This window comes from Pagrus major, chromosome 1 (assembly GCF_040436345.1).
Source record: "Pagrus major chromosome 1, Pma_NU_1.0".
Taxonomy (NCBI): Eukaryota; Metazoa; Chordata; class Actinopteri; order Spariformes; family Sparidae; genus Pagrus; species Pagrus major.
In genome coordinates this window covers 12,990,833-13,012,315 of record NC_133215.1, presented here as the reverse complement: position 1 = coordinate 13,012,315, position 21,483 = coordinate 12,990,833, and the positions used below count along the sequence as shown (strand labels likewise).

Genomic DNA, 21,483 nt, shown 5'->3' with positions numbered 1-21,483 from the left:
GAATAACCAAATCTATAAAGAGAAACAGGCAATAAGGGCTTTTCTTTCAAACGGGATGTGCTGTCTGTGAGAAAAAGGCACCACAAAGCACACAGAAGAGTTTGAATTCAAGAGTACTTGAGTGACTTCACTCAGTGAACATAAATAAAAGACAGTTTAGTAATACAATGCTAATCTTAAAGTACATCAAGTTCATTAATGAAATAGGCAATGAAAGACCACTTGCATCCCTCCTTTGGGATAATGTAATACATCAGTTAAAAGATCACTGAGCCGATGCTGAAGAGAAATTATAAAAAATTTTAAAAAATAAAAATCCTTCTGTGCCTCTAAAATTCAAAATACTGAGCCATTATACTGGCAGGGAAAACAAACCATACAGCTTCAGAACTTGTTTACATATCATGCATAGCAGTCATATCATGAGCTGTTGTTTAAAAGATAAAGGTCAGTGAGGGTGAAAAGCCTCTTCTGGCCTTCAAAATAAATATACAAATTCTGCCAGAGGCAGAATAGTTTTAGCACTACACCGACACTGCGCTGTTTCTAGACAGTGTTTTCCACCTTATGGTGTTTGTAGTTTTATTTAGAGAACATATCCAGCAATGATTCATTTAAATGCAGACCCAATGAGGTCATGAACTCTTGATTTTGCTGAGTCATGGAAGTTAGGCTGAACCTTTTTGTTTTAGTTGAAAAAGAAGACTTAGAGCATAGAGCATAAGAGAAGGGGTTTAACCAAAAAAGGATTTACTTCCTTGTGTTGCTTAAAGCTAGGGGAAGTATGTATGGACACTTTGTACAAGTTTCACCAAATAAAAAAGTGCAGTGATGAACTGAATACCCGAAACTTTGTCAGTGCTGTTTAAAATATGAGTTTGAAACGACAGACGAGACCCGGTAGACAAACAACCACCACTGAGATCAGACAGATCAGGAAGCATACCAACAGAGTGCGAGGAATGCAAACTAAAGCTTTGTTGTTGTTTTTGGGGTAAGATTTTAACCGTATTAATAATGCTGTGGGCTTTGTTTTTTTCAGCTCTTGGCTGTTTTTCCATCTACAGGGTGCCCTTTGTTAGTGGGCCAAGCCTCGGACTGAGACAGCATGAAGGGCATCAGACCTTTCCCTCCATAAACAGAATGAAGAAGCAAACAGACCTGCAAAGCCCCTGGATTTTAAACTGCATGCACATGAAATAACACACACTGTTTCACACAAAACACTACTCACATCCCACACTGACATATTGCACTCACACATGCAGCACATGTTTCACACACTGTAGTTCAAAAAGACTGCATTATATAATCACAAACACACCCACATAGTCCAAATGAGGCTTAGACCTTTTAAAGCTACAACCTTATGATGCAGGCCCGGTTAAATATCAAAATTAACCAGAAAAGCTAAAGTGAATGCGCAAAAACAACATTGATGTGTCTGTTGTGTTGGTCTGACAAAGGCAGTGGGTGTGGAGAGGGAACCTCTCTCTCTGGCACATGACAAAGCAATCTTGGGTCAAGTTACCCTGTGGGGAACAGAAGGACCAAGAGCTTAGGTTACAGTGAGGCCAGGCCCGCCCAGGGTGAGAGTGTTGACAACTGGGTAAAGCTGTACATGCTGAAGACAGACACAAGTGAGGACTCTTTAACAAAACTGCTGAATGGTCATGGAGTAGGAGTTCCTTTAAAAATTCATGAGAAAACAACAGGTCAGTTATTTTTAAGAGATAAAAAGAAACAAAAACATTACAGGTGTTGGATCACAAATTCAACCTGAATCTCAGATAACTTTGAAGTAAATATCACAGTAGATCAGGTAATATCATATAGTATTCACAAATGCATCACACCGGTTGGCTGTAATCTGCAGTCCCTGCTCCAAGAATAGCCCCTGATAATACTATAATACTATATAAAGGGGCGGTGGTAGAAAGGATATTTTATGAAAAATGTAAAACCTGAATCGTTACATCACAAACACAAATCAAGTATATAAATCACATAAATTATCCAAATGGGACAAGATTATTATAGAGTACTACAAAGAAAAGATAAATATAGCAAAGGCAGACAAAATATAAATATATAAAATAAACTGCCCCAGAAAATACCAAGAACAAATGACATAATGAGCCATAAGAAGTACATCAAGGAAATAACCAAAAAGATAAAAAAATTAAAATAAAAAAAGATGTTGCATCAACAGCTGTTTCCTCCTGAGACATACAGGCAAAGTTATAATATAACAATAATTTAAACTTTAGAAACTACAAGTATGTTAAGGGTCAATTATGGTTAAAATCAGTTGTTGTGATTCAAAGAGGAGCAACCCGGGAGAGAATCTGCCTCCACTGTTTCTTCACTGCCACATTAGCTCGGTTACAGACAGTAGTAGCTCGAGGATGACAAGCTGTGTGGTTGCTTGAGCATCTCTCCTCCATCTGTGGACTTTCACACAGCTTTCTTCATGCACAATTATACACACTTGTGTTGTTTTATACCACCAATTTGTAATACCCTTTCAGCACCAGACACGTGCAAACAAATAATTTTACACATATGCAATCACTACCCAGAGTAAGAAGCAGCACAACACAATTCCCTGGTGGGCAGGTCAACGCAACTACTTACACACTGGGAGCAAACATCACCTGATGCAAATGGTGTTTCACTGACATGCATACAGCTACTCACTATGTTTATATGTACACAAGACACCAGGGAAGTGGGAGAAATAAGGTTAAGGCAGGAAGTCAGAGACCACATTTGCATGCATTGCAGTAACCCAGTTACTGTAAAATCCGCATTTATGTGCAGCTGGTCAGTAATCAGATTACTCCTCCACCTCCCACCATATTTTTGAACCAGCGTGGCCAGATTTTAAGTGCATTGCAGCCTGAAGTGTTCTTTTTCTTTTTTGTAAGTGCATTTGGACTGATAGCACGGTGGGAGATTGGGCACTGAATAAGTATGAATTTAAAAATCTACAGTTCAGCTAAGTCAACTGACCTAGATTCATTTTTTAAGTATTTCTTTCACTTGTTGTTGGACTTTGGTTTTACTTTTATTGGAGACAAGGATGTACTGCAACAAGATATCAATCATCTTGTACTTAAATCCCTTTGAATTGCTGCCACAGCAATATTCCACTGTGGGGAATCGGTCTTGCATGTGCACTCCTGTACCAGACTTGACACATGGCTAAAGAAAACAGGTTTCTCCAGCAGAAACTCAACCATGGTAACCTGGTTTGCATTACGTTTACATTAGAGCTGCAATGGTTCGTAGATTCATTGATTAGTTGGTCGAAAGAAAGTTAATTGCCAACTGTTGTGATGATCGATTAATCATTTCAGTTATTTCAAAAGAAATGGTGTCACACATTTCCTGGTTCCAGCTTATTAAATGTAAGGATTTACTGCTTTAATTTGGAATTCATGACAGTAAATGAAGAGTGATTGGGTTCTCGACAGTTGGTTGGACAAAAGCAGCAATTTGAAGATGTCACTTTCTAGGACATTGTGACGAGCACTTTTCACTTTTTTGTTTTTTTACATTTTACCTACAAAACGACTTATCAATTAATCATGAAAATAATGGTTACGATTAATCAATTTGATAATGAAAATGATCATTAGTTGCAACCCTATTTGCATGGCCTTACAAAACCCGGCAACGGGTCAATTATTATTGAGGTACTGGTCAAAATTATCATTTCATTGACAGTTGTCGCACAGTCCTAGTGTGTATGAGGTGCTTTTTAGGTGAATTAAAAATATTGAGAAAGATATATCGTCTCTCGTGATATACCCAAAAAATATTGTGATATTATTTTAAAAACATATGGCCTTGCCCTATTTCTAAACCAATACCACAAACACACACTGGAAAAGTATGAACGAATGATTGCAAAATACTGAGTAGTTGTCCACCATTACATACCTCCTGTCAAGGCTCATGAAGAACATGATGAGGCGTCTAGTCCTGCTTTTTGTTTTGCATATTCCATTGTAGCCAGTCTTGTGTTGAATGAATGGCTAAATTCCAGCAGATTGCAGCACTTAATGGCTACAGGATACATACACATCCATTCTAGTCTTCCTCAATAAACAGATTCTGAACTATTCAGCTCTCTCAACAATCACAGAGCCCACTTCAGCTTGTAGGAGTCTAGTGTTCACTGCCCCAGGGTTGGGAATGGGACGGCATGGGACGATACTGGACTGGGGAGGGCTCCCCTAGAATGGCAGCTGTCCCTGCCAACCCCCTCTCTGTCCCCCTCCCATTTTTTTTCAAGTGTCCTGGTGTTTTCTGATAGGGTGAGACACAGGAAGACACCCTCTCTTTGCCTACCCAAGTCCTACAGCCTATGGAGTCCAGACAGAGAGGGCATTGAGGGTCTGACTAAGACGATGACAGGGGAAGGGTGGGCGGGTTGGAGGAGGAGATGCCAACTGAGTGGAGTCACGCTGCCGTCAGAGGCCTCCTCACCCAACATCACTGAAACGTGACAAAGGCAAAGGTGGTGGAGAGAGGTGGTGAAGTGCGTAATGAAGGAGAGAATACGCAAATAAGGGATGAAGAAAGGATAAGGTAGGGAAGATTAGCTGCAGCCTCCAGCACCAACCTTTGCATCTACAGGAGGTGGACACAACACCATGAACCACAGTGAAGACTGATGCAATCCTATAGAAAAGCCGTTGAGGACAATGGTTTTGTTCGACTTCTTATCACTAAAGTCTCTGGTATTTTGGCCCATCATCCACTAGTAATGAACCAATAAGTAGTCTGCAACATTGGGCAATTTAACAGGGACACACCAACAGTCTGAGTAGACAGGTTTACTCCAAAATGACACTGCCCATCTGCAGATGGAAATCAAAAAAAACAAGATTATAAAGCCAATTCCGCTGCCCCATTACTTATTCCAATACAGCACAAAGATAGGAAATAAGTACCTTCACAACGTCTCTTAAGGGAATGATGACAAGTTGATTCTTACGTCTCTACAGCCAGCAGCCAGACAAAAGAAATGCGCCTGCACATAACCCAGAGCAAAACTACTACTTTTTGCCAAATGTTGTGGTATTGATCTTTTATGTAACTCTCAACAAGAAAGAGAAGTATAGTGAAGATGTGAGTGAGAATACATTTTTAAGCACTACTTGTAGACACTGACTGGAATCATTATCCCTAAAGTCATCACTGTTGTCATTTATAAAGACTGAAATGAGCCACAGCTTTCCCACATCAGACTTCAGAAAGGTCATGATGCTACCATACAATGCCAAAATCCAGCCAAGGAGAATTAAAGAATGAATGAGACAATATGGCACCACTGTGTGCTGATTAAAGACATTGAAAAGTACAGAACAAACAGACAGTGGAAATGAGCTTTATATTTTAGCCTGCAGCTGCTAAAAATAAAAGTGTGTGGACAAATCAGTCTCCTCTGACAAGAGTTATATGTGAAACTAGTTGCTGGTGAACCATCCTGCCAACACCACTCAAGCTCCACCAATTCCATTTTTACTGTGTTCAAAAGGCTAATTGTACTTCATGGTTTAGATAGCTTAATGCAGCCTAAAAGGCCTTTAAGTGCACTAATTGCTAATGCGAATGTTCTGTCATCACAGGCTGTTAAACTGCATACTTAAAACTCATCCTCCATATCTCTAATGGTAAATTATACTGAGATGGGCCTGTGGGTTTCTAGTTTTCTGCAACAACAGCAGTTGGGACATTAGGCAAGACTTCAGGACATTGACAGGTGTGCTGTTTCTTGACACTGGCACTGTCTCAAAAAATTCAAGTGTGCCAGTCTGTGTTAATGCAGGTGCAACATGTGCCTACATTGCACATTAAATGCAATGGACTAAAGACAATTGCAGGGCGGTTACAAGGACACTAAATAGATTGCCAACACTTTATCTTTGAGACTTACTCTCTTTGTAAACAGCAAGGGTTTAATGTTTCAAAAATCTAGCATAAGCAACTTTACACACAACCATGGTGACCTTTGTACCGTACAGAATGCAATTTCTGCTGTACATCAAAACATCTGCACAGCTAACATGCAAGCAAACTTCCAATCAGGAAAGTTCCTATTGCTGACAAACAGGTTACTGAGGAACACTCAACGCAACAACAGTTAGAAAGATTCTCATGCAGTTGTAGTCCTCAAGAGCATACAAACAACCAGATAGACATGGTGAAGTGAAGTGCACACAGACACTTAGGTTAGGGTTTTATGAATCTATAATATAATGGAAATTCACCACAGTCAACTTATCGAGAGTGTTTTCGTTGCGGTCCTCGATAAAAGATTTTGTCTGTGATTGGGGGTCACAGCCAAATAAAGAAAAAAGACAAATAAAGAGAAATGAAGACATTAACATTAGACTTCAATATGTGTATTAAAGTCATTCTAAGTACTAACTTTAACAGTAAAGAAACACAAAAACTGTGTATTTTTGGGGGCACATAAAATTACAAAAAAGAGGCCAAATATCTCAATACCTTAACTGATCCGACTGATAATGTTTCACCGTTTTTCCTGGCGCATGATATATCTCCACATTCGGTAAATCCATTCTTTAATAGCATTAACTGAGCTTTCTCCTCTCCAGTTCACCCATTAAGTATTAGCATTAGCTTAGCTGACAGTCTCTGGATGCACAGTTAGCACTTAGCAGCATGAGAGTGGCCAGGCCATCTGTCCCGTCTGAGTGGGCTGTGGGTAAATGACCTGCACCCCAGCTGCACTGACTCATCCTGACTAGTACAGCTTCTCTGTTTGTTCCTCAGAAAAACACACTGCAAGGGATAGAGCGAGGGAGAGACGGGGCGCTGGATGAGCACAGGGTGAAGATGAGGGAGAGAAGGTCATGATTTTGGTGATAACAGAACAAATTAGTTTGTGTTATTGTTTAATCCACCAGAAATCACCACCAGACCATATTTTATGGACAGACAGAAAAGAGACCACCTTTTTATGATCAGCTGATATACAAGAAAATTTCTTGCATTGGCTTTACACTCACACAGTCTCTCTCTCAAGCAGGAAATTAAACATATAGCAGTAACCAGTGTGACAGTATTTATCTGTGTCCTCTTCAGGGCGGTCTCATTAGAAAGTATAACAACACTCAAAGCGAGGTGAGAAAAATGTAAATGAAGCATCAGGTGCTGTAAGCTTGCTCACCATTCATGTGGAAAAATATACATGAAATTCATTACATCTTAATCTTATCATATCTGTTGCAATAGCTTCAGTCCACAATGTTAAAATGGCTTCAGCTGTAAATATTTAAGAATGGTGTGTACATGAAACATATTTCATGTTTAATGATGAGTCAGTGCAAGGTCACAGCAACACCAAAACGGGAATACTCATTTTTAGTTTGAAATCATGACTTTTTTTTTTAGCAAAAACAGCTTCCACAGCAATAATGGCGTAGAAATAAATACACACAAATTCCCCTCCAGTTAGTTAGAACTGAAGACACCTCTTGGATGAGAGGTGAAACGTCTTCAAGAAACTGAAACACGTCCAGTTGCCTACAATACAGCACTTAGAATTACCATGACCAGGATGACTGAGAACCTTCATCAACAAATTCACACCATCTTCCCAAATGCTGGTAGTCATGTTTGGACATATAGAGGGTTTGTGAGTGACGGGACAAAAATCAAGGGATCAGTTTCAGACAGTGCATATGATTTTTGAATTATTTGAGCAAATACCTGAATATTAAATAATGGCACTTGCTGACGCAGAAAAGCAACAAAATTCCAAAATACTTCCATGACACTGCAATCTGACACAGATGCAGTAAACAAATACGCAATCTTGTAGACCCCACTGCTTCCCTAAATCTCACTATCAGGACGTAGGACTGTACTGAACAAAGGCTGTTCTAAGAGAGGAGTGGCAAGAGCGTCAGAGGTTTCAGCGCTCATGGCCTTGGTGACGAGGTCTGCAGAAGGAGAAGGAGGGGAGGGACAAAAGATCCTCTATGCTTAGTGCCGCAACTTGTATAAATCAGTCTTTGTTAGCCAGACATGACTGGGATTCTTGCTAAACAGCTATTTTTACATCCTTGAGCACCAGAGAGGGCAGTTAACGTACAAGTAAGAGTGCATGGCCTTTGGCTTAATGAGGCCGTTCAGTTAACGTCATCAGCCCTCCGCCTGCTGGAAGGAGAGAAGACATCCATGAAAGATGTGCATGCCTGAGGTCCAGCATCCTGGACAGTGGTTAATAGTCAATTTTTACCAACAGCTACCAACAGCTTCAGCAACTGAGGTTGCTGATTGCAGCCAACTGAATACCCCTCGCCTCACCCTCCCTTTCTAAGCATGTAGACGTTCCTGCTGTGGCTGTCAAAAATGTGAAAGGGCTCTCTCTAGAGCAAGTGTTTGGTTTGTCCATTCTGGGCTACTGTAGAAACATGACGGTGCCACATGGTAGACCCTGTGGAAGAGGACCTTCTCCTTCTGTAGCTATGAAAGGCTTTTTAAAGCAATAATAAATATGCTGTTTGCAAACTGTTTTGGGTGAGATACATAAGACGTCACAAGCTCCAATAAAGACAAGTATCCGACATACATTTGAGGTGAATGTTAGTTAAAGAAAAATCAAGGTAGCAAGAGATTCTATTAGAAGTTCATTCCTTTAGTTATTATAACTATGTCCATCAACATAAGTTGATGTGTAAAGTAGCAGCTTGGATAGGCTATAGACATCACAGAGGATTTTGACATTTCACCACAATGGCATTAAGCGCTGTGTCTTATTTTTGTTTGGTAAATAACAATAATCCTGTGAGTTCACATTTAAAGTTAAAGTCAACTAAACCCAAGCAGCGTAAATTGAACCGTCATTTAGTTTCATATCCTGGTAACACTGGCTTTTTAAAGATGCAGTGTTCTGCTTTTCTAAGGAAATTGTGTAACTGGATCAAAAATCAGTCTAAACAAGTTTTGGTGAATGAACAGGCACTTTGCCATGATCCCAAAGTACTGGTGTTATGGGATCATTCCTACCCATATGCACAGTAAATGCTGCTTGGGGAGACACAAACATGCATGTGATCTGAGGGGGAAAGTTTCCTGGTTATCTTACATGGCCATCCCTCTACCAATAACACTAACCGTCATCACTAAGACTGAGACGGTGCGACACAAAGCTCAACATGATAAAAAAAGAGGTGATTCAATACTCACACAAATGTTTAAAGTTTATACACAATTTACGTTTTTTGGTTAGGTGAAAAACTGTAAGCCTACCTTATAAGCTGTATATCCACATGAGCTGTTTTCACTCTGTGTCTTGTAGTATTTCTGATTCTGAAAGTGGGTAAGCAAGTGTCGTGTTGTTTTGTTGTTGTTTGCGTCCTCTGACTTTATCATGTGCTGCAGTGTGTGCCAAGGTCTGTAGTTTGTGACCTCTCCCTCCTCTGACTTCCTGTTCTATGTAATCAGGTTGCCCCAGACCCTCTTAACTGCCACTGGTAAATCAGAGGGGGTGGGACAAGGGGAGACTAGAGGGTGTGCTACTTCAAAGATGAAGTGGGAGTGCACCCCAACTAAAAACTGTAGAATAATTGCTATAACCAACAAAGTAAGTTCATTTTTGTCACAATATGGCTCTTGTTTTTACCAATTTTGCAACCACCACTATCAACTATTATTCAATTAATATTTCATTTGCCGGTTTTACTGCAAAACCACAGAGATGATGTGACCCTGTCTGACAAAGATTTTAGACTGAAGGGAAAGGAGCAGCGTGAGAGATCACCCCTGTTTTTAATAGAGCCTGACCGATATAATCACCTTATATTAGCCAATCACAGATATATCGTTTCAGAGCATATGTTGTCATACTTTGTTTTAAGAGATTGTAATGCAGAAAAAGATGCTCAGGATAATTTATAATTATTCAACTCCCAGTGAAGTTTACTGTTTCAGTTCATGGATGTCATTTTAGACACTAAAGTTTATTTTTTAACTGTAAAATATCCTTCTTCCATTACATATCTTTGGTAAGTGTTTAATTATCACATTTGAGGGATCATTACAAAAAAATTGTTTATATCAGCCAATATATGAAAGAATTTTTGACTCCCTAATCTTAACCGCTATCGGTCAGGCTCTAGTTTTTAACTAAATTGCACAGTATAAAAACAATTATCTAGATGTGAAAATACAGGTCAAGTCATGATTGTCAAGATTGAGAAGCACAAATTTTCTCACGGGGCTTTACATTATCTACAGCACATAGCCCCCTCTATCCTTAGACCCTCGAGTATTTTATCAAGGTTAACATCAAGTGATTACCTGTGCTGTCCTGCTTTACTCACCTTAAATGACATTTTTCCTGTGTTGTGCCCTAACTGACATCCTGTTTCAAGAGGAAATACATCACATTAAGCAAACAAAGACAGCATTTCATGGGGGCTTTAAAGACTGTCTCGTCTCATCACTCACATCACTTGTCCTAATGGTTCTAGCAATGCAGCCCTGTCCCCAGATTACAGCAGTGAAATATTCCTTTCTTCGTTTACATTGCTAATCGAAGGTCTGTGCAGAGCTCTTAACATCACGTTCCTTGTATTTCTCTTTCTAATGTTGCATCTGAAGGCTCCGTCCTTATTCCCTGGATCTGAGCCTTCCTCTGCTTCCTGTGGAGACGTTATGATTCTGTTTCCCAGCTGCACACTCAATAAAAAAAGGTCAGATATGCCACAGCATGGACAGCTTCCTCTGCATGCCTGCTTCACAAAGGCTCTCCCTTGGCAGCCCACTGACCTCAGACACTTCTGCTAATGCTGCAAAGAGCGCTAGTCAGTGACTGACTTAAGAGTGGGATCTCTTAAGTCAAGTGATAAGAAGGGCTTACAGAGTGCATAATAATGTAAAAAAAGGTCTTACCCAGATTTCCAACCAATATTGAGACACTGCTGTGCAATACATTCCTTTGCTTTGTATTCGTTCTTAGAATGCAGATTTGACACAGATATTTAAACATTTCAGTGGCTTATCAATGGCATGCTGTAGGCAATAATGTGCTTTTTGTCATGTTGTTCTTTAAAAACAAAGTGCACACTCTTCGGCCCAAGACAAGCAATGTTTTGGGGCAGCCCTGAGAAACCAAAGTCACGCATGAGAGCTTTGCAGACTGAACCTTTCTGCACAAACACAAGCACTACGCATAATTGCTTCTTAACCCTAGATGTAACAGTAACAAGCTCTCGACAACAGCGGTGTAGATGAGCATATTACATTTATATTGAATCAAGGACAACAATCGACAAAGACTGATTGTCCACATAAACAATTTAGTAGGAGAAATAAAAGTCAATTTTCTTTGCACCCATAACAGGAATGAGGCTGAGACCAACAGAGGAAATTAACAGTAAGAAATAGAGTGAGAACAAGCTAAAGATAGGACCACCCAGGCAAAAAGAATGAAGTAACAGCAACACTAGCTTAGGTGTGACTGTGTGTGTCCTATTGAACTCTAACATGTCCATCTTGGAAACACCCACAGCAACAATTGTAACTCCCAACTGGTTCTGAACTTATCAATTGTCATCCGTGTCCGCAGCATAGCACTGCTCCCATGTGAGAGTCAACCCTCTTCATTTCTCTCCTCTCCAAGAGAAAACAAGAACACATCTTTGTCAAACTGAAAAATCACATCCTTGCTTTGTGTGCAAGCGCCCCATCTTCCCACACAGGTCAGAGACACAACAGTGAGAATCTCAAGTCTCATTTCTTCCAGAAGAACCAAAGCTCAAGATCCAAAATTCCCCAGAAACTAGACAACCATTTTTAATGGACTGCAAATGACTAACCTTATCACACCAAGGCATAATATGCTGCATGCTCTTAGTTATCCATGTTTATGTTTTGCAAAGTATTATGAGAGAACTAAACAATGAATAACCACAAACACACACATAACTGAGGATTTTGAAGAACTGAAAGCAACAACAATTTATATTGATTTTGATGCTCCCTCATTCTGTGTCCATGCATTGTGCAAGTGCACAGTTGGGATATGTCAGTCTTTTCATTCCGAAAAATAAAAACGAAATTGTTTTGTCTGATGCATCTACTTGGATCAGAGTGATCTAAGTAGATACTTTGGAATGGATTGCCGCTGCACATTAGTCCTCACTGTCTCTTTTTACAACTCTTCTTAAAACCTCTTTTCTTTGGCTTTTGACACCATGTAGGGTGTTGATTTTATGATTTTATACGTGCATATTTTTATCTTGTGCGGGCAGTGCATTTTATCTATTTTATTTTATTTCATTACTTTTATTTTTCTATTTTGTACTTCATCTTTTTATTGTGCTTCTATTGTGTTATCTATTTATTGTGTTTTATCTTGTTGTGCAGCACTTTGAAAAACCTTGTGTTTGTTAAAATCGTGCTATATAAATAAAGTGGATTGGATTGGATTGGATCATCTACTTTATCATAGTGTGGCAACATGGACAAAATGAAAACAGCTATGATTAACAAGAGGTGAAGAGTTGAGAGCTGGAACTGACTCATGTTCATCCATGGAGTCAAATTGCTTTTTAGGGTTTTGCAAGATCAGAACCCTATGATTTAAATAAAAATCCGTTTTCTTGTGTTCTTATTATCATTCATTTAGATCTCACATGTTAACCACACAAGCTCATTGTAAGAATTTTCTCAAGGTAGGATTGTATAAAATAGGTGTTGCTATTCTCAAAATGATTGGATTTGCTTTCAAATTCAGTTCGGTTTCTCTCATCTGTCCTAAGAAACCCCTCTTCCCAAACAAAATATTTAAGGATTTCTGTAAGAGAAAATAAATCCAACATCTCTGAAAAGTGTCTTTTAAGTTGTGAGCTTCTGGTAAGCTAACTTTGTTGCCTTTGGTTTGCTGATCCTGCTTTTGATTTCAGTGATTGAGACTGAAAGCTCATTTTGATAATATGAAAATATTAGAATGAATATAATATATATAAATTATACATTTAATTATAATTATAATATATTATTCTGCAACCATAATAGCACCTTTATGGGGTTTGGTCCAGTAACTGGTGCAGCCAAAACCACCCTCTGTACAGGCTCTGAGGCCAAAGAAGTTAGCTCCATGCAAAGGAAAAAAAACAGAGCAGTTGTTTTATGCAGCTGGGCACTCACTATGGAGTTAACACTTGTGCATTCCTACTTTGCTAGAAATAAACTGGTGAACTGACATCTGCTGTGTAATGTAAAGACAGTGTGCCTGTTTTTTGTGTGTGCTAAAAATATCCCAGACTATGCCCAGTTCTCTTACTACCAAATATTTCAAAGCCAGCGAGTGAAGCAACTTTTCTAAACACCAACTTTCAGGGGCAGCATCTACAGAAAGAGCTCCCCTGAGAGTTTAAGATACATCAGCATGCTCACATCCTATATGCATGCTCATCAGCAGTGTATCGATCCATAAGGAGCACCTACGATCAAAACAAGCCGGTTCCCTCCCTTCATCATCAAAACAATCTCTCACTCTCTCCCTCAATCTACCATCCCACAGTCGCTCCTCTTTCATGTGCAGCTGTGAAATTCTCACCCAGCCAGGCGCCATCTGACCCCAGCCCTAACAATCTACGGTAACTGTCCAAAGAACACAGACCTTGGTAGTCATACTGCTATCTTTGCAAACAGCGCACACAAAGACCAACATTCTCATGAAAGACCGTCTGAATGGTAAGCAGGTGTTTTTAATTTATGGGCTTTCGCAGGTGACATAATAACATGACAATGTCATGATTTTTCAAACTATTTTACATCAAAAACAAAATATTCTGGCTGAGATCAGAGACAACAACCACCCTGTCATTAGGTCTAAGACAGCGAAGCACTTTCTGGAATAATTTATCATGGTTTAAACTTATCAAACTTTGGCTTTTTCCACAAAAAACTGATCAAAACTTAACAGAAAAAGAGAGAAATAGTGATGCTTACCAGGGTTTTCCAACGGCAGGTTGTATATTGTCGGAGCCTTTGTTGGAGAACTTTTCTCATCAATTGTTTAAAGCCGAGGACTGTGGTACTTTTACTCCAATGTCTTGGAAAGGCAACTGTGTAATTGCTGAATTGCTGTAGTTGCTCTACTAACTCTTTCTCGTAGGGCGGGGACAGGAACTCTCAGTCAAGTAATCATTCCATATCATTCATTAGAGTATCCGCAGACAGAGGGAGGGATAGACCAAGAGAGAGTGAGTGAGAGGGTGAAGGTGGAGAAGATGTAGCAGACGAGTGCACAAGTAAGTTAAGGACTGAGCAGTAGTTCTGTACGGTGGCTGAGTGTGGTGGGTCCTGTTTATTTTCAGCAAACAGGGATGATTCAATCAATTTTCCACCAACCACATTTTCGCTAACCCCTGGCCTCACAACACAGCTTTCAGACAGGTTAGGTTGAGACTAACACCATGCTCCCAGGGTAAAGCATTAACTCACAGGGAGCGGGATTAAACATTAACACAACCTCACATCATGTATCAGTGAGGGAGCACAGAAGCGTAAGTCGTTACGTATAATGTAGGAAACTGTTCAGCACTCTCAGTATTAGCTTTTTCATCAAAACTAAACCAACTACCTCTTACTGTGTTTTCCAGGAAACATGGGGCTTTGTGAAACACAGAAAAGGAGAGAAAAAACACACACAAGGCAAAATAACATCCCTTAGTGGAAGTTTCCACTTTGTTAGCGCTTTTTATCTTCCTGGTCATCTGGTCCCAACACACACTCTGGGCAAAAAGATTTCCTGTTTTGCCTCCTTTTGTCACTGTGGTTGTGTTTGGGGGTCGGTCTGGAGCTAACTTTAGAACCTCTTCTATATTAACATTTGCTGCAACCGCTAATGTCTCATAAGTTGTCCAGAAAACTGGGGACTGGATTCAGGACCTTCTGACGGGGTAACTTAACAGTGACTGCCCGTCTTTCTTTGAAACACTCAGAACTCGCTGAAGTGAATTTAGCACATGATAGGCTCAAATACTGTTACCATCTACACTTTGAATGGACAACGCAGAAAGGAAATCACATCTGCACTGTGAAAACCAAAGTTGATGATTTGCTCACATTAAACAGAATGTTTTCTGCAAAATGTTTGACTTGTGCTGGAGGAAGTGGTTTTGATTTCAAGTGAGCGAGAGTGATCTTCTTTGGCTTAAAATGAAATTAAGCAACCTACTGCATATATACAGTATATATACATGCAGCAGCATTACTCTAGCTCCACCAGAACCACCTACACACGTCCTTGTTTGCAGCTACTATCCAGTTTAAAAATAATCAACAGGAGCAAGATAATAACAAGCACGCCAATTTATAACTACAAACAAGTGCACTGTGGAGCAACAAGGCATGGATCACGCACCAGCTGCACAGTATTATAACGGTGAAATAAAGTGCAGCTAGCAATGGTCATGACAACCCAATGCCCCAAACAACACTTGTTCAGGTTATGCAAGAGTCGTCAAACTTCCATTCGCTTCCTGTTTTCCATATTTTTTATTTCCTATCGCCCCAAATAAACATCTCCATAATGACGTTGGAGAATATCCTTTTGACAGTTTAAGTGAGTCTCAAGCCTTCTGCTGAGAGCAACAAGCTAACAATATTTGTAAAAAGCCAACAACAACAGTATCCAAATGAGCAAAACAAAATGCTAAATGACAGTCTCACGGCTTGTTAAAATCTGATTCATGTCTCTTTACCTGGTTCTGAAGGGTCCAAGCCTTGAGCGGGTAAACACGAGAAACATTGCAAGAGAAGCGAGGTAAGCAAGCTGCTGACCAGCCACTGTTGTCGACTGAGTCTGGCCACTTTCCTGCCTACCCTGCTGACTTCCCTCCCCTCCTCTTTACTCCATAAAGTCTGCAACACCCTGCTCCAATAACCCCTGACCCACAGGAAGTAGACACAATGGACTGAAAATAACACACCACCTCCCCTGGCAACAACTGCCCACCCCAACCTCCATTGCACATCGCTTCTACACTACAGTCCACCTACAATACGTCGGCCCAAGATAGGTGGGCAGGACCAAAAATATCAGCCACTATTCAACACGCTGTGCCCACATGCCAAAAAGTGCACCATCCCACTTTGAATACCAAGCATGGCTTTTGATTCACTCCTGCACATGCTCAAGTCAGACCAAAAAGATCCATCTATAATATTATAGGTTATTATTGTGGACTTATTTTTACATGTATTGCTTCACTGGGAGCCTGCAGTGGCACAGACTCGCAGCTCTGAGCGCAGCAGCAGGTTTCACACTACAGCAGGTTGTGGGTTGAGCGGCAGACTCATGATGGTCCCACTGCTTCCTGTAGGGGGACCACTGCCTGGTGAGATGGATGACTTCTCCATAATCAGGCCTGAAAAGCATCTGTGGGTGAGTATGTGGGCCTATGTGCTTTTATGTGTGAGTGTTTGTCTTGTTTGTTAATTTCTTCTGATGCTGTATAAACCAATGAAGCAACAGAAAGTTTACTTTGTAAATTTCGAAAGGCTTTTGATTGATTACAGTTCAATAAGATTAAAAAGGCTGGATAATAGGTACCTTGTTAATACTGTGTTAGTCCACTCTGTGTGCGCATCTCACCAAATCCTTATCCGTGCAGTGAGCAGCAGCAGTCTAATCCAATCAGCCCAATGAAAATTATTCCAAATCACATTTAGTGGCCAGTGAGAGGTTGCCTTAGACATGATCTAATTAGCCCCTCTCTTGCTAGAGTCCGTCCACTAGGAAATGGCTTGAGATGCCGTACACAGAGATAAGGAAATGGACTCTGATATGCACTTCTGTGTTGCCAGCGTTCAAAAAAGAAGCGCAGCAAAACAAAGAAGTACAATTCAGATTATTAAATCAAAGGACAAAGAATTAGTGAATGCTGTCGTGAATTAAGGTGCTTCTGCAAATTATATTTTGATGAGCTGTCCTTCTTAGATGAGAAATACATAACATGCTTATTAACCACATCTGTAGTCCTGTTCTACGAGCTGAGCTGTGAGCATGCCGAGGCTTGCTCAGTTAAAGACACGCCTCCTTTTTCAGCCAGTGGCCTGAAACTGGTACACACCTCCACTCTCTGTTGTCACATTCAGATGATACTGCTTCACTTTCAGCTGAAAGGGAATGTGCGTGGTGTGAACGCATACCTCATAGTTTGTGTGCTGCATGCGTGTTCAAGCGATCCCGCACAGTGATTCACATTTAGGGAAGAATGTGTGGAATCCCTTGTGCACATTCATTTTAAGCCACCAATACAGGCAGCAAAGACAACAATGCTAAATATTTTTCCAACTCAGCCGTTGCGCAAACGGTCCCAAAACAATGTCAGCAATTTTTTGTTTAAATGTTTTCCTCTCTTTTTAGCTGTGGGCTCGCTTCTGTGGGTGTGTGCTCGCATGCCTGGAGATTTGTTCTAACAGCTTGCATTCATTCGTACTCAACTCACCTGCACTCACCATCTCTAGCACACATAGCTTCTCTCAAAAGGTTTCATTTCCTAACCTTTTTAGTCCATGAACGATTGTGTTATTCAACCAACTATGTAATGCCTAATAAAAAATGTATACATTTGTGCATTTTACAAGTTTTACGACCATCCAAGAGAGAGGCAGAGAGGCCAAAAGGCAGGTCTTGACTCACTGTTAACATGATATTTACCCAATATCTGCTTTCAAGGATTCATCTACTTTAACCAACCACATTATCCAATCCTCCCAAAAAGCCCTGACCACAACACCCCTCTGCTGTTACATCCAACACCAATGAAACACAAACTGGAGTCCAAGATACATTTTTTGTTGGTGACGTTTAATGAAATAGTAAAAAATCTAATACTTTGCTCCTGCGACACTGCAGTCTTTTTCTTGCTACTAGCTGAGAAAATATAAGAGGGACATGGCTCAAAACATACAAGTGGTCAGTTTCCTCTCTGAGCCACTCACAGTATATGTGGTCATTTTTTTCTGAATAAATAACATAATTATGCTACATAAAGTGGACATTTGGAGGTCTCATATCAACAAGTTACAGGGAGAAAACAGGATGCATGCTTCTGATCTATAAACTATACTGAATCTGCCAAAAAGCTGGAAACAGCAGACCTGCTATGACTGCTTGAAATCATTATTCCTTTATTGTGTAATCTGCTAAAGCATCAGTTTTATTTGAATATAGTCTATCTGCAGAATCAAATAGTAAATGTTGAGCAACCCACCATGATTAACACATTAAAGAAGCTGTAAAATGTGTACACATCATTCAAACAAAGCTGGTTAAATTGAGAAAGACACAGCACAGAGACCGCAATGGTGGTAAAAAGTGCATGTTGCTGACAACTGTCAGCTGCAGATATGTCTGCCTTCTCTCCAATATAATGGAACAAGATAGCACTCGGCTTGTGGAGCTCACAACGCCAAAAAAATACATTTTCAAAACTCAACAGCAATGTCTCTTTCCAGAAGTCATGACCCAGTTACACTAGATAGTCCACAGACACTGTTGTAAGCACTTTCATGTAGGAACTATTTTTCTTTCTACTGCCAACTGTAGCATCCCATAGAAGGAGGCATGCATCTAATCAACGGCATTGTCCTCAGATGAGCTGTAACTGGAGCTAGCGTAGTTAGCTAGCCTCCATGAGCGAAAATGCTTGGTGGGTGTAATTAGGTAGAAAGAAATTAATTCCTATAAGAAACTGCTCACAACAAGGCCTGTGGATTAACTTGAGTAACTGGGTCATGATTTCAGGAAAGACACATTGTTGTTGAATTTTTCTTTTCAAATGTTGGAAAGAAGGCAGACATCTCTCTGGCCGGTATCTCCAAAAGCTGGCAACTCACATTCACTAACATTCAATTCAACTTACATTCTAGATGGATAAATAGCACTACAGGTAAGAGGAAAAACGTGTTGGGTTTTTTTTACTTGGGGGCGAAATAAGAGTGCTATGTGAACCTTGGGTTACGATATTCACATTAACTAAAGGGTTCAATAATGCAAAAGAAGTCTACATTATCTTAGAGTAGCAGTTACATAATTAACTTTTTTCTCCTGAACGTATCATGGGTTCATTTAACCCCCTTCACACAGAATGACGTTTGTTTCCAAATGGTCCTGTTTGTTCTAAACAAGGTCTGAACATGACGTATTCTAATTCTGACTGGGCTTTAAAGCTGATGATTAGTGGCATAAGCCCTGCTTGTTATTGTAAATATACAGCAAAACAACACAAATCCGGGTGAAATAAGGCCTCTTGATGACAAACGTCATTGGTTCCTAAGCACCAGTCATAGCCAGTCAACATTTGCTCTATTACTTAGGTATCTTTCTTACTTTCTTGTAGTTCAGTTATTGCTTCTCCAGCACAGTGTAAATGCATTTACATTGGCTTGAGGTGGCAAGGGCAAAATCCAGGTCACCAATCATTACCTATTACCCTACAGAGTAGGAAACAACATTAAGCTCAGGGCATGGAGAAATGTAGTTTTGTGCTTCCAATAGGTGAATTGTGCATGTCTCCTCCAGTCCAGTTTTTGTAAATCTTTTAAACACATTGATAAAAGTAAAAAGAAATTTAAAAAAAAAACATTTCTCTTTCTTTCTCAGCTTTTCAACAAACTGTTTTCTTGTCACTTCACAGGAAGATCAAATAAAATTTCCTGTCACACTTGTGCATGATGAAAAAATAACCTGTAATGATTGATCTTTTGATCAGAAGACACCAGCTGCTTGTGGAGGGAACAAGTATCTGACTGTCTCTGTTTTACTGCTCCTCTAGTAAAGAAACATACTGAAACTCAGTGTTGCTCCCTCCCTTACACACAACAATTACTATGGCTCCTTTATATAACCAATGGGAATCTTTGCTGAAAATGATTCCCAGACTCAATGTACTTAATTACCCTTGTTCATACAGTGCCCTATTCAATCTGCATACTCTGAGGACGGTTTGTGAGTGCAGATGGCAGCCCACTCACAGGCATGAGAACCAAAGCTGTACTGGAGATAAAGACCAGCTCATCTGACTTCAGGATGTGTTAGTCCCCAAAACACAACTTTATCACATTCTCCCAGTATCTCCTTGTTGTTTGGTCTTTAAGTTTTAATACTTTTTTCCAGGATACGCAGGAGGTCAAAATGTTGCATGCTTGTTCCTCCACAACCTTGACATTTTTATCCACTGCATTCTTCCTTTTGATTACCTGCTCTCCCTCCCTCTGCTCTCCCGTTTTCATCCTATCTGCCTCTGCTTCTCCTGCCCTCGCCAATCTAAGCTCTCACACAGTCACATGCACTTGTCAAAGCTGCATCGTTAGAATTCAACACATTCCTTTGGCATGGCAGACTTGGTTCACATGATCGCGCTGTTCCTTGACCACTGACGAGAGGGGCTGAAACAATTCTCCTTTCAGCAACTTTTGGCCTGTGCACAGTCAAACAGTGCAGTCCAGCCAAATGTGTACATAATAGTTCAGGAAAAAAAAAACATGTCACAGTAGAACAGCCTGTGACATATATTAAGATTATAACACATACCAGATCACGTGCAAAATATGTCTCTGAGACTTAAAAGAGTTCATATAAAAGCTGATTTTCCTATTTCAACACCACTGTGGAACAGCTAGTGCAACTTGTACTGATTAGTATATGTAACACAGATGTTGAGGAAGCCATTACTCCTGAAGCAAAATGCCCCCTAAATCTCAGCTAAACTGCAAATGTGTCTGTTACACTGAACACCTGTAACTAAACCTGCTTATCATAAAAGGCTTGTGGCGGAAAACCCCTTCATCATTATCATTATTAATAGGCCGTAACATTTTCTATTATTATGAATTTTGCCAATTATATTTTCTCTTGCATTAACAAACATGACTCGTTGTTGAATGTATTCTTAATTTTTTTTTTAATCTGCTTTCTTATAATAATTACGAATAATTAAAAGGCAAGTAACACACATCACCAACCTGGAGCTCTGCTTGGATTTCAAACAGTTAGTTGTTGGTTATCCCAATGCCATGGTCTTAGAGCACAGACAAAGATGTTATTCCACAGGTTTCCAAGACACACCCGCAATAAGTGTAAAAAGAAGAGCAGTGTGCCAGGGGAAAGTTCAGAGAAATAGCAAGAAAGTAGGTGGACAAGGGGAGGAGGTCCTCCAGACTCTCAGCTCCCAATCAGGCTGGAAACGAACGCTCAGTGAGAGCAGGGGTCTTTGCTGCATCTCTGTGTGTGCGCGTGTACATGTGTGCACGTTTTACTGCGTCCTCTGGCCTGAGGCCAGGCCAAAGATATCAGGCAGCACCATAGTAACTCTAATGCAATCAGGGACAGTGGCCACAACAGGACCAGTGGTGAATAGCAAAGAGCCATCCATCTTTCTCTGTCAATTTCTGTACCTTCTGAGGATTCTTAGC

At 40.2% G+C, this 21,483-nt stretch overlaps 1 protein-coding gene across 6 annotated transcripts in view; it reads right to left on the bottom strand.

The window, feature by feature from the left end:
* The window catches only part of gab1 (GRB2-associated binding protein 1), a 53,751-nt gene that overhangs the window by 20,212 nt on the left and 12,056 nt on the right, over positions 1 to 21,483 (bottom strand). Inside the window, exon 1 of one of the 6 annotated variants that reach the window (XM_073465377.1) lies at positions 15,765 to 15,940. The exons of 2 other annotated variants lie outside the window; for them this stretch is intronic. Coding sequence is in view for 3 of the 4 variants with exons in the window: in XM_073465368.1 (XP_073321469.1) it covers positions 9,298 to 9,420 (123 nt within the window). In the remaining variant the exon portion in view is untranslated. Of the gene's footprint in view, positions 1 to 9,297; positions 9,477 to 14,007; positions 14,163 to 15,764; positions 15,941 to 21,483 lie in introns of those variants that run through there. 3 more of the 6 variants (XM_073465393.1, XM_073465368.1, XM_073465359.1) reach the window with 3 other exon arrangements.